The following is a 13,880-nucleotide window of genomic DNA, read 5'->3' as shown; positions in this document are numbered from 1 at the left end:
TTTCCCTCTTTGCAATTTTTCGCAATCGTTATAATTAAATACACTAGTATAGTGGCAAAGAACTGTTAGTTGTTTTTTTTTTTTCAGTGATTATCTCAGGTTTTGCCTCGGGCGTTTGGACGCGCCAGCTAATTGCTCGTGTGGCAAACATTAATTGCACCTGTGGGCATTTGAATTCAGAAAAAAGTGCAGCTCTCACGGAAAGTTGTGACGGTGGAGCTCGCGCCTGGCGGGCCGCGGCGCGTTCATCTGAGGCCAGGAGGTACTGGCCCCGGGCGCTCGGGCCGGGAGGTGGCAGGCAACCGGCACGCGTCAGGCTCGTCACCCGCTGGATTGCGGGGCTGGAGTGGGGACGGGGTCTGGGTGCTGGCCCGCCCTCGTGCAGCCGACCGGAGGCCCCGAACCCCGCGCCGACCCAGCACCCGCCCTGAGGCCGACAGGGGAGCTGGGGTTCACCGACCCCCGCAGCCCCGCCGTCGGGCGCGGACGCCATCCAGTCCCACCTGGCCCCGCCGAGTGTGTGCTTTGCCTGAAGTTTCAGAAGCCAGGATGGAACGATTCGGGTTTCTATTCACACGGTTATTGAACGCAAGGCGGCGGGGACCGCGCAAAAGAGATGAGAGTGTGGGGAAAAGGGGTTTCTGTTCTAATAAGGGCTAAGCACGCTGGCCGCAGGTCCTCCGCGCCGACCGGGCTCCTTCCTGCTCTCCCCCAGGCCAAACAAACCCCGCCAGGGTCCCATCTTTTCCATTCGCGTCCTTTCCTCTTCTCCCTGCCCCACGCCGGGCTTGTGTGGACAGAAAACGGAGTGTCAAAGGGACGCTCTGGGCCGATCCCCAGGAAGCTATGAATGCGTCCGTGACTGAGGGCTGTGGGGATCGATAGACGGACCTTTCTCAGAGGCTCTCCACTACGGACCAAGCGGCCCTGCCAACGTGTGGTTTCCGGCTGGACCCCAACCCAGCCGCCGCCCATCTACCGGCACCGCCGCGCCGGAGCTGGCAAGCGGACCCCGGCGCCCCCAGCTGGGTCTCGCTCAGTCCCTGCCCTCGCAGACGCACAGCGGGGTGGCCAGTTCAAAAGTCCTACATAACTTGGAGAGAACCAGCGGCTAGAAAACATGTTTTGAACACACAGCTTGAGTTTTACACAAGCCACGTTGTCCAAGGCACGAACTGTTGGACACGAATTCATACTTTAGAAACCAAATTTAATTTCCAAGCGCCAATCTTCACGTCCCGGACTCTAACTCTGCGGCTGCGAGTGCACACACCAGGGGGACTGGAGGGAGACTGGAGGCAATTATCTGGATAATCCAAGCTCGACAAACTCGAACTTGAAAATCTACAATTATGTTCTGAAATGCCCGCGTCATTGATCTAGTCTTTCCTACCATCAGAGCTGACACAGCCCCAGTCCACGGGCTTCTCCGCGGGGGTCTACGAGCCACAGTCCCTGGGGGCCGAAGACCCAATGGAAGTAACTGATGGATCGCAAATTGGAAATCGTATCTTGGCCGACCGACCTGATCGGGAAAACTCGCGTCCTTATATGAAACAGCCCCGAGGCCGCGGAAGTAGTCTCGGGAGTTGTCAGATTCAAAAGCAATTTTGATTTAAGGGTTTCAAAAGCCCAGAGGGCAAATGTGACTGCTCGGGTCAGCCAGTCAGCAGTTTTGGTCCAGACAGGGGACCATCGAGTGGGGCGGCCGGAGGAGCCGCGGCGCCTCCCTACGTCACACGCGCCTGCTCGCACTCTGCCAGGCGCTCGGGGTTATTCTTTACACTCAGGACTGAAACTTCGCCCGCGAGACCGCGGGGCGCGGAGAACAGAAACCCAAGGTCCAGGGCCCGCCCCCGCCGTGCCCGCGCGCTCCCTCAGCTGGGGTTAGCAAGACCGCGCTCACGCTCGCCCCGGCAGCTCCCGGCCGGCTCGCTGCGCCGGGGTCCCAGGTCCGCGGCCGCGTTCCCACGCCTCGGCCGGAGCCCGGCGGCAGGCATTGGTGAGCGCGGCCCCGCCCCCTGGTCCAGCCAATCGCGGGCCACGCCGACCAGCGAGGGGGCGGTGCCAGGCGGGCGGCCAGGGCCGGCGCGCGGGGGCGGGTGAGGTGGCCCCACCCGCGCGGGGGGGCGTGGCCGGCGCCGGCTCTTGCGGCCGAGCAGAGTTGCGGCGTGGGAAAGAGCCGCTAGGAGCCGACCGCGCCGCCGCCGGAGCCGCGCCTGCCCAGGCCCGGGGAGGGAGGAGGCGGGCGCTAGGGTGCTGCGCCCAGGTCGGCGTCCGAGCTTCCGGCCGGACTGTGCCCCGCGCGGTCTTTCGGCGAGATGAAGCGCCCCTGCGAGGAGACTACCTCCGAGAGCGACATGGACGAGACCATCGACGTGGGGAGCGAGAACAATTACTCGGGGTGAGCGCGGGCTCGGCGGGAGCGGCCCGCAGCTCGGGAGCTTGGGGTAGCTTTGTGCACGCGTGGCTCCCTGGAAATCCCGAGGCTCCCTCCGCAGCATCTGGGTGGAGAGGGAAAGTTTTGCCTGAGAAAGTTTGGTGGGCTATCTCAGAGCGTGAGTTGGGATGGGGCAAGGGATGTGGGTTTTCCCCGTAGGGGTAGAGTGGCCAGGATGGGAGACGCCACTGAAAGGCAGAGCGCAGGAGTTGGCAAGGGAGGGTCCTGGCTGTCACAGTTGGGCGCGCGAACGGCAACGTCCGGGCGACAGGCGATGCCCCAGCCACTGAAACCGTATTTGGGGACACTTTCAAAATAGATCAGGAGAAAATAGAAACAATTTGATTTTTTATTTTTTGAGATACCAAAATCACAGCTTGATTTTTGGAGGAATTAAAGCAACCTGCGATGTCAAGGCTAAGTAGGTTGAACTTTGCAGGTTGACCGTGTGTGACTTGGCTAACGCAAAAGTGACAGATGTAAGGATCGGAAAGGGCATCATTTCTTTGACTGCTTGTTCTCAAGTCTGGAAGAGATCGGCGTCGTAATCACAGAAGCCAGACCTCCACTTTCCTGTGACAGAGGGAGATTACCGAGGCATTTTAGAGCCAAGGCGGGTCAAATGATAATTGCTTCTAATTGGCATCACCAGAAGCACCTTAATTATTTATCTGCAGCTGTCACTCAAAGAGGGAAATTCTTCCTACCTTTGGAAAACTGGTTTTCTTTCATATTGTTATTCTAATACATACAAAGCAAAGCCTGAAATCTGCAAGAGCAAAGATATTTACACGAAACCAACGGTTTAAGTATCTAATCATTAAAGTGTTGTGCCGTCTTTAAAAATGAGGTCTGAAAAACAGAAGCTATCACGTGAAAGGTGAAACCCATAAAGAAGGGGTGAAAATGAGGGGGACAGGTAATTCAGAAATAAGATCCAGAAGTGAGAAGGTGGGGGTAATAGCAACCTGGTGTGTGCAGCATTTCTAAAATGAAAGAGAACAAATAACAGGAACCTGGGCAATTTGAGAACACAAAGAAGCATAGTATCCATGAATTATGAAGAGAAACAGATACAAACTAGAAAGGGTTGTAAAAATTATGTGACCAAATAATACTTTGATAGAACTTTAAATATAAAAGTGTATTTTCATTAGTAAATCCAAGGTGAATTGCAGCTTCTAGAGATTTAAGCTTAGACTAAAGGCTGAGACACACCTACAGTTTCATTTTCAAAATAAACCATTCTAATAAAATGAGTTTTAATTTTCCTATCAGTGGCATATTTAGGGAATATTTTTGGAAGATTAGTATGCAAAACATCAAGTTTGTCAGTTTTTTCCTGTTGCAATATATGACTAACTGAAATTTTGAAATAGTAAACAACTTCTATTTATTTTAAAGTTTACACCTAGAGACAAGAGTTTGACGTATGATGACTGCACATCTGTTTAATAGTGGTGCTTAACATAACCCTGATTTGAAAAAGTGGCATTACTTTGTTCAGTGTGCGTGACAGGAGGGAGAAGGGAAGCTATTTGAGATTAGTTGACTTTAAAATATATGAGTGGAACTAGAAAATGCTAATACCTAACTTCTCACCCTAACTGCCCATAATTATTTCACTGGGAGACTTTCAAGTAAAAATTCTGGGACATTTTGGCCAATGGGTTAGCATCTGGATTACTCATTTAAAAAAAAATTAAGGCGTAATTTTTACCTGAAAAGAGACAGCCGGGCTGAAAGCAAAGTCTGTTAAGAGTGAAACAAGAACTAAGAATAAAATAACACAGACTTGAACTGTGGAATCACTCTGAATATTTAATGGGTGCCACAAGTACCCAGAAGAAACTATTGTTATGTTAATGCAGCACCTGACATACTCTTCTTATTTCATAGGCAAAATACTAGCTCTGTGATTAGATTGAATTCTCCAACAACAACATCTCAGATTATGGCAAGAAAGAAAAGGAGAGGGGTATGTGATTTTTTCCCCTTTTTATTTCATGTAGCTCATACTAATGTGTAACAGTTATATTTTTCCATTTGAGTAATTTTATCATTTGTGAATACATAAACTTTGGTTGTTTGCTTCTTTTGGATAGATTATAGAGAAAAGGCGTCGGGATCGGATAAATAACAGTTTATCTGAGTTGAGAAGACTTGTGCCAACTGCTTTTGAAAAACAAGTAAGCTATCCCCTCCCCAGACTCCCCCCCATCCCACCCACCCCCCCCAAAAAAGCTCAAACAATCTGATTCGCTCATCTGGGAATGTGGGTTCTTGTTAAAGCTCATTAAAATAATGGTGTATGTGCCCTGATCTGGCACAGAGCAGCTATTTCAATAAAATGCTTTGTTGTGGCAAAACTATTAAAAACATAATCCATCATGAAGTTGAAAAACATTTCCATTCTTTAGCTTATTTTCCCCTTAAGGGTAACAGTGTTCATGCTTTCTCTGTTCTTTCTATGAATACCAGTAGTGGTTTTATTTAAAACTGTGTTGTATACAGTATCCTTCAAAAAAAAAAAAAAAAGAAAGAAAGAAACCATTTTTTTCTCAAAATGTTTTTAAAATGTAATCTTTTTAATTAGAAAACAATCAGAGCCCAAGAAGTACCATCTCTAGCTCTATTTCCTAAATAACAATACTAATAAAATTTATTTACCAAGCCATTTGCTTTCATTTTTAATCCCTGGCTTGGTAGAATGCCATTTGATTTGGGGCATCTTTGTAGAAGTTGGGTAAAAATGAAATTAATCATAAGTGCCCCTTTTCATAGTTCACCTATTCCTTTACCAAAAAAGAAAGAAAGAAAAAGATTTTGCACACTTAGAAAAGCAGAAAGCCAAATGTTTAAATCTTCTGTGGTTTTAGAAAAGTCGTGGCTCTCTCCCTGCCGCAATGGCTAATGACACAGATTTCTAAGAGCATCTTTCAAAGGATATGGCAGCATGTCCTTGTTGAAAATACTTCTCATTTAATTCCAATAAGACGGCAGTTGTTTGTTTATTCCATTTTGTTTGTTTACTTCATGAATCTGCAAACATTATAAAACAAGCCCTACAAAGTCCTTGGAAATTATCCAGAAAGTGGAGTTTCAATTATTAGTGACTTTACTGAATCTCCTTGTACCATTTTCATGGAAAAATTAAACACTGACCAAATACAAAACATAATATGCTACTGATTATACATTTTTAAGACAAGACACCCAATCTATATGCAGAGACTGTGTTTGATAAACTAAAAATAATGTGGAAATTGTAGTTTTGATTAGTAGCATTTTCAGTGCCAATAGGCTTCAAGTGAAAATGCCAGTAATCAGTGATGTTTTTAAAATTTGGGAGTACTGAAATGTCTGCAGTGATGAGGCGAAGTCTGTTTGATTTTTTTTCTTGGTTTGTTAGATTTTTTTTTTCTTAAATGTTGACTTAAACCTTAAAAGCAAACGTCAGTTGTTTGGCAGTTAGTTACCATAAACACAAGCTTTCCCATTTGCAGAGCTTGGCTACCAACCCTAGTGAGTTGGCCCTGTCACAATATGATTAGAAAAGTGTTCTTTAGAGCAGTTAAGTAACTCTGGCACTCTCACCGTATGTGGTGCTGATAATTTTTACAAAACAAGTAAAGTATAGAGACCTGAAATAAACCTTAGTGTCCTTAAACAAGAAAAAAAGAGAACATTTTGGTAATTATTTAGCTCTTCCAGGAAATGAGGAGCCACCCACAGTCCCTGAGGCAGTTTGAAATGACACATTTGTATTTCAGTTAGTTACTAGAGGTTTCCTTATTTTGAAAGCAGGGACATAGAAGTATATTTGCAAGACAATTTTATTAAGAACTATTTTAAAAGGTTCACAAATCCTCAAGCATTTATGATGCTTCCTAGGTAAGTAGTAAATTATTGCTTCTTGTTTGTGAGCTTAGAAATTCACAGTGACACCTGCTGGTAATTATTGGAGGAAAAAAACCGTAAAAGTCTTCCCTTTTAAAATTTTTGGATCTGCTTGAAATGCAGATCCAATTATATTGTTCTAGTGTGAATACCTTATTTCAGGATTTAGTAGACCTGTGAAAGGACTTACTGGAATTTTCTATTTTAAAAAAATTTAACAATCAGTTGCTAAAATTCTATCTCCTTATCTTCTGCAGTTGTTATGCAACTCCTCTAGACTTTGCCTATATAGAAGACTGTTGATGCCCCATAATAAAACATACTATTAACCAAGATACAGATTGAATGTAAAGTTTGAGATTTTTACAATTGAAATCGTTTTGCTGTGGTGATCTTAGGAGAATAATTATTCTTATGATTTAAAAAAAGTCATTTATTCTGGTTTCTTTTAGTCTTTAAAAGTTAAAATGGCAAATAGTTGTCATTAGGTATGACATTAATTAGTGCTTTCATGTAAAGTTTGAAAAGAATTTGAAGTTTTCTGTGAAAAAATAAAAGTTGGAATTGTCTAGTGAGAGGGAAATTGAAGCCATACTGCTAAATTCAGTGTATAATGTTTCAAATTAGTTTCTGTAGGACATACGATAATTTATTATTTATTTATGAAGGGATCTGCAAAGTTAGAAAAAGCTGAAATATTGCAAATGACAGTGGATCATTTGAAGATGCTTCAGGCAACAGGGGGTAAAGGTAAGTAGATGACTTCATTTTTTTTTTTTTGCCTTTTTTACCTTTCTCTTTTCATATTATTCCCACTAATATTGTAAGGAAGTCATAGCTGAACAGTTCTTTAACAAGCTGAGATAGGTGGCCCCAGATTAAAGCCGTGGAAATCAATGCTAATGGCAGGATTGAACTCGTGGGAAAGAACTTCTGGAACAAAAGAAGCACTTGACCCTGGGCTTGTGTTTGCTTTCATAATACTGTGGGAGTAAAGCTTCATTCACAGCAGCCTGGTCAGAGATTTGTTTAGAACTTAAGAAGTGCATGCTGGAATCTGTACAGAAAGAACAAAAAACAAACACACAAACATCCAAACATAAACAGGAGGTTAGAGGCAATCCTTTTCTCCTCCTTCTCCTTCTTTCTTCCTACTCCTTCTCCTCCTCCTTCTTCATTAAATGAAGACTAAGACTGAAAATAATTCAGCTATTCCAAAGGAAGTGACTCTAGAGTTATTTTCATTATTGTTTTCAAATTTTGACTGGTCTTGAATTTAGACCAAACAGAACAGTTGAAGTGCAGGTAGGAAGTCTCTACACTAGAAGCCACTAATGGAGCAGAGTCATTCTTGGGGAAAGCAAACAGGGGCAGGCACTCCAGGTCCAGGGCCCTAGAGAGGTGTCCTCTGTACTGGATAGTGATTTAGGGAGGAATTGTCAAGGTGGTGAGAGAGGATCTCTCATCTCATGCTAAAAATAGCCTTAAGATCCTAGTTCACTCAGATTTCGTTATTCCACTTACATATCACAACTCGGACTTGATTTTGCCCCTCTGAATCTTTTTCATCCTTCAAAGAATCCTTGGATATTCACCTTAGCCAAGGGTGTTATTCAGTATATTTAACAACTGAATAAGGAGAAGGTATCAGAAGGATTTAAGGGCTCCAACTAAATCCTGGAGGCCTCCCCGTGCTCAGCATTAACCTTTTACTACACAGTATATGGGTCCTAGATCAGGGCAGAGGCAGGGCATTGGAGGGAAGCAACTGTTACCAGTATTTAATTCCTATATGGCCATACCATTGAGGATCTCTAGAACATCAGCCCTGATCTTAACCATCTTTTTCCTGTGTCTAGTAGGAGGGAGGGTAACCATTGTACAGAGAAGCCCCAATGGGTTGATTTATCCCAGATTGTACCTTCTCAAGGAACCATCCTGAATGATGGCATGAAATGTAAACATTCTTACATAACAGAAAAGATAACTGGATTAAATCACAGAAGCCAATGATCCATGTAGCTTGGCCACTGCTGTGCCTCTGACCTAAGAAAAAAGTCTGGGCTGCACTTTGAAGGCTACACTAGCGGCATGAGCACCAAAGGCCCCTGCAGCCCTATGATGCTGTCTCTACAACTCTACCTCAGGATATTAGGATGCTGATTGAATTAGTCATGCTACAAGAAAATTTGTTTGATTGCTTTACTTCCCTTAGCATTGTTAGCCACAAGTCTAAGTTTTCTTATCAGGGTTTCAAATATTTGGCATGAGCCGTACTTCTAAAGAGTAATATTGTTCTTAGGCTTTATTATAAAAACTAAGTTCCATCTTGGTTGCTATTCTTGGCCACCTGAACAGTCCTAAAATTTGTCCCAGAATAGTTTGTGAACAGATATTTCCAAGTAGGCTCCATCCACGTCTCCTGTCAGATCATTGAAGCGGTCATTGCACTGGAGAATGGCCTTCAAGAAGGGAGCTGGCAGCCGGGAGTGGTGGCTCATGCCTATAATCCCAGCACTTTGGGAGGCCGAGGTGGGCGGATCACCTGAGGTCCAGAGTTTTGAGACCAGCCTGACCAACATGGAAAAATCCCGTTTCTACTAAAAATACAAAATTAGCTGGGCATGGTGGCGCATGCCTGTAATCCCAGCTACTCAGTAGGCTAAGGCAGGAGAATCGCTTGAACCCGGGAGGCAGAGGTTGTGGTGAGCCAAGATCGCGCCATTGCACTCCAGCCTAGGCAACAAGAGTGAAACTCCATCGCAGCAAAAATAAAAAGTGAAAAAAAAGAAGGGAGCTGGCAGTTTGGGTTAACATTGTAAAAGACTACCAATTGCCTCATAGTGCAGTGGTGAAGAGCATCGCATCTGTAGCTGGATTGCCTGATTTCAAATACTGGTTCTGTTATTGATTAGCTCTGTGACTTTGGGTAAATTACTGTCCCCTGGGAGCTGGTCCAGTTTTATCATCTGTAAAAAGAGGACAGTTGCAGTCTCCATACTATATAACTCATAAGGCTGTCACAAGTTAATTTACTTAAGGCCGATAGAATAGTGCTGGCATAGAGGGAGTGGTATGGACATGTATGTCATTGTTGGCCCAACATCCATGCACAAAAGGGAGCTACTTATCCTCAATTCCCTCTGAAGTCACAATAGGATAGGAATTGCATAATTTATATTCCTTAAGATACAACAGAGAGCTCAACCATATATGACAACATAGCAGGCAAACCACAAATTTCAATTACTTCATGACCAGTAATGAAAATTCTTAGAAGCTCTTGGGGCTCCAATTCTGTCAGTTCATTCTTTATAGTCTATCTTGGTATGACAATAGTATCTAGAGAGGATTTAATAGAATAATCTAAGTTTCAAAATCCTTCTGGATTTCTGGACTCTGTCTATTCTATTCATTACCCCTGTCCTTCTCTCATGAGAGTCAGAAGTCTACAAAGCCCTACAGAACCCTGAGGACCAAAATGTGAAATCTTTCCATGAATACCTCTTCTTCAGGAATAGCTTTTCATCCTAATCCAGGAGGCTCTATTTGTTAACTATGTCAGAGTCCTGGGATGATAACTGTTTTTGCTGCTGATCTTCCATATTTCATGGTATTCTCTTGGTTTCAGCTGTGTACTATTGTTGTTTCTGTTTTAGTAGTGTATATATTTGCCACAAATATCTTTTGGGGACTTCCAAATCGTTGGAATTTTAGCTTTAGGACTTTGGATATATGTGACTACTACTTCTGAAGTTCTTTGATTACAGATTAAGATAGTCAAATTTTTAATAGGTGATGAATAAACAGGTAATGCTTTGATCAGCAAAAACATAAACAGAAAATGTAGTAAATGTTCTAGATAAAAATAACTGCTGGGTGTGGTGGCTCATACCTGTAATCCCAGCACTTTGGGAAGCTAAGGCAGGAGGATTGCTTGAGATCAGGAGTTCTAGACCAGTCAGGGCAACATAGCGAGATCTTGTCTGTACTAAAAATCAAACAGATTAGCCAGGTGTGGTGGCACATGCCTGTAGTCCCAGCTACTCAGGAGGCTGAGGCAGGAAGATCACTTAACCCCGGGAGATGGAGCCTGCAGTGAGCTGTGATCGGGCCACCACACTCCAGCCTGGGTGACAGAATGAGACCTTGTCTCAAACATAAATAAATTAATAAATAACCTTGTTCGAATGTGATATTTCTTATTCATGTATATACACATCCCCAAAATGAATAGACTAAACTTTTGATTTAGAAATTGCTTTTTAAAAAGTTGTAAATGAAAAATAATCTGTTTGTATATACCAGGTGTCACTCATTCAAAGAAGGCAACATTTCCCCCAAATGTCTGATTATTATTGTGCTCTACATGGGCACTCTGATAACTGGACATTATTGTTTTCTATTCTAATGTATTGTCTTCAGACAGACACTCAGATAAATGTGACCAAGATCTAACCATTTTTATGGTAGTAACCATAGGTATAGGAGTGCATGCATATACACTGACAAAATTAATATACATTTTTTTCTGGGGTGTATGCCAAAAAAATGTAAGGACATATATTTGAACTTCAGAAAAACTAGGAGTTAACATACAGTATTTTCATATCAGGAACTTAGCCTTATATTACGGACAGAAAAATAAGCTCTTCAAGTAAGAAACCAAATATTTTTTAAAAACTCATTTTGTTTTCATTAAATTTTTTATACAAAGTTATGACAAGATGTTTTCACTTTGTTGATAAAAAACATTGTGAGTCAAGAAGCAGTTATGAATTTATTGCGATTCTAGCACATTTCTAAAGTCCTCAAGCTGCTAAGATGCACTTGGCGTCTCTGTTAAAATGCCAAGAGAGTAAAGATGTTTCAGATAAGCCCTTTAATCTCCAACTCATGTGACAGAGACAGAGAGACTGGAACTCTGTATTTCCATGAAAAAGTTTCCTGGGGAATTTCACTATCCCACAATACAAAAGGGGAGACCCCATTTCTTTCTCTGGAAGTGTTTGAAACGCAGATGTTCTTAATTTTTTTCCCCACTGTGATATTTAGCTGCAAGAACAACTGCAGCATATTGCATTGCTAGAGTTGTGACACATGTGAGTGGCAAAGTATACCTTCTTGACTTCTGCACAAAATTAAAACCATAAATAGCTGGCAATATTTTCAGAAAGGATTATCGTTCCACTTCAGTCTTCTGAAGGACAGAGTGGAACATCAGTGGGTGGTTATTCTTAACTATACCATTTTCTCACCCCTACCCACCCCCTGTTTCTCTCCTGTCCCCTACTTTGCTCAAACCCACTTTTAGGCTACTTTGACGCACACGCTCTTGCCATGGACTTCATGAGCATCGGATTCCGAGAGTGCCTAACGGAAGTGGCGCGGTACCTGAGCTCGGTGGAAGGCCTGGACTCCTCGGATCCGCTGCGGGTGCGGCTCGTGTCTCATCTCAGCACTTGCGCCACCCAGCGGGAGGCGGCGGCCATGACATCCTCCATGGCCCACCACCATCATCCGCTCCACCCGCATCACTGGGCCGCCGCCTTCCACCACCTGCCCGCAGCCCTGCTCCAGCCCAACGGCCTCCATGCCTCAGAGTCAACCCCTTGTCGCCTCTCCACAACTTCAGAAGTGCCTCCTGCCCACGGCTCTGCTCTCCTCACGGCCACGTTTGCCCACGCGGATTCAGCCCTCCGAATGCCATCCACAGGCAGTGTAGCCCCCTGCGTACCACCTCTCTCCACCTCTCTCTTGTCCCTCTCTGCCACCGTCCACGCTGCAGCCGCAGCAGCCACCGCGGCTGCACACAGCTTCCCTCTGTCCTTCGCGGGGGCATTCCCCATGCTCCCCCCAAACGCAGCAGCAGCAGTGGCCGCGGCCACAGCCATCAGCCCGCCCTTGTCAGTATCAGCCACGTCCAGTCCTCAGCAGACCAGCAGTGGAACAAACAGTAAACCTTACCGACCGTGGGGGACAGAAGTTGGAGCTTTTTAAATTTTTCTTGAACTTCTTGCAATAGTAACTGAATGTCCTCCATTTCAGAGTCAGCTTAAAACCTCTGCACCCTGAAGGTAGCCATACAGATGCCGACAGATCCACAAAGGAACAATAAAGCTATTTGAGACACAAACCTCACGAGTAGAAATGTGGTATTCTCTTTTCTCTCTCTCCCTTTTTTGTTTGGTTTAAGGCAGCTCGGTAACTGACATCGCAGCTTTTGAAAACTTCACACTTGTTACCATTTAGAAGTTTCCTGGAAAATGTATGGACTGTACCATCCAGCAGTGCATCACTATGTCTGAATTGGGGAAGAAAAATGCCCTGACTGAATTATCTGGAGACTAGATGGGAAAATACAGAGAGAGAGAGTGAGAGAGTCATGTTTCATAAGTGCCTGAGCTTAGGAAGTTTTCTTCTGGATATATCCATTGCACAAGGAACGACAAGTGTGGAGGATAGGTTAAGAAAGGAACAGGACAGAAATCTTGCAATAGGCTGCAGACATTTTAATACCATGCCAGAAAGAGTATTCTGCTGAAACTAACAGGTTTTATTGGTCAAAATGACTGCTGAAAATAATTTTCAAGTTGGAAGATCTAGTTTTACCTTAGTTTGCCTTCTCTGTACAGACATGCCAAGAGGTGACATTTAGCAGTGCATTGGTATAAGCAATTATTTCATCAGTTGTCAGATTAACAAGCATTTCTGCTCTGCCTGCAAGCCCCCAGGCACTTTTTTTTTTTTTGAATGGCTCAAAATATGGTGCTTCTTTATATAAACCTTACATTTATATAGTGCACCTATGAGCAGTTGTCTACCATGTGCCCACCAGAGGCTATTTAATTCATGCCAACTTGAAAACTCCAGTTTGTAGGAGTTTGGTTTAATTTATTCAGTTTCATTTGGACTATTTTTATATATTTATCCTCTTCATTTTCTCCTAATAATGCAACATCTATTCTTGTCACCCTTTGGGAGAAGTTACATTTCTGGAGGTGATGAAGCAAGGAGGGAGCACTGGGAAGAGAAAAGCTACAATTTTTAAAGCTCTTTGTCAGGTTAGTGATTGCATTTGATCCCAAAGCAAGATGAATGTATGCAATGGGATGTACATAAGTTATTTTTGCCCATGCCTAAACTAGTGCTATGTAATGGGGTTGTGGTTTTGTTTTTTTGATTTCGTTTAATGACAAAATAATCTCTTATGCTGAAATCAAGCATGTGAGAGTTTATGTTTAAAAGATAAGAGACACAACATGTATTATGCACTTCATTTCTCTACTGTGTGGAGAAAGCAATAAACATGAGAATGTTAAACATTATGCAAAATTTTACTTTTAAATATTTGTTTTAAAATTACTGTACCTAGTCTTTTTGCATTACTTTGTAACCTTTTTCTATGCAAGAGTCTTTACATATCACTAATTAAATGAAGTCCTTTTTGACTATTTTTTATGTGGATGAGTTGCTTTGCAGAAAAGTTTCCTTCCACTTTCTACGTGGAAAGTCGACATGAATTTCAAGAGAGGTCTTT

General features: G+C 43.5%; 1 protein-coding gene across 3 annotated transcripts; it reads left to right on the top strand.

Annotated features, from left to right (window-relative positions):
• The first annotated feature begins 2,104 nt into the window (after positions 1-2,104).
• HEY2 (hes related family bHLH transcription factor with YRPW motif 2) lies at positions 2,105-13,668 on the top strand. Of its 3 annotated transcripts, none has more exons than XM_031667456.1 (5): positions 2,105-2,404; positions 4,340-4,418; positions 4,546-4,629; positions 7,009-7,090; positions 11,655-13,668. In XM_031667456.1, the coding sequence occupies exons 1-5, from the start codon at positions 2,322-2,324 to the stop codon at positions 12,338-12,340; spliced, it is 1,014 nt and encodes a 337-aa protein (XP_031523316.1). In that variant the 5' UTR covers positions 2,105-2,321; the 3' UTR covers positions 12,341-13,668. The 3 variants fall into 3 exon arrangements, with proteins under 3 accessions (XP_031523316.1, XP_031523317.1, XP_031523318.1); XM_031667457.1 differs by lacking the exon at positions 2,105-2,404 and adding an exon at positions 2,676-3,320; XM_031667458.1 differs by lacking the exon at positions 2,105-2,404 and adding an exon at positions 3,275-3,359.
• The last annotated feature ends 212 nt before the right edge of the window (positions 13,669-13,880 follow it).

Source organism: Papio anubis, chromosome 6 (assembly GCF_008728515.1).
Source record: "Papio anubis isolate 15944 chromosome 6, Panubis1.0, whole genome shotgun sequence".
Taxonomy (NCBI): Eukaryota; Metazoa; Chordata; class Mammalia; order Primates; family Cercopithecidae; genus Papio; species Papio anubis.
Note: the sequence above shows the minus strand (reverse complement) of the source record. Positions and strands in the feature narration are given on the sequence as shown.

What these genes read in the sequence shown, in the direction of transcription:
- HEY2 (XM_031667456.1), top strand. Translation starts at nt 2,322, where the DNA reads ATGAAGCGCCCCTGCGAGGAGACTACCTCCGAGAGCGACATGGACGAG. An exon ending in CAAGAAAGAAAAGGAGAGGG is followed by an intron (nt 4,419 to 4,545) that starts GTATGTGATTTT and finishes TCTTTTGGATAG; the next exon opens with ATTATAGAGAAAAGGCGTCG. An exon ending in TCAGGCAACAGGGGGTAAAG is followed by an intron (nt 7,091 to 11,654) that starts GTAAGTAGATGA and finishes ACCCACTTTTAG; the next exon opens with GCTACTTTGACGCACACGCT.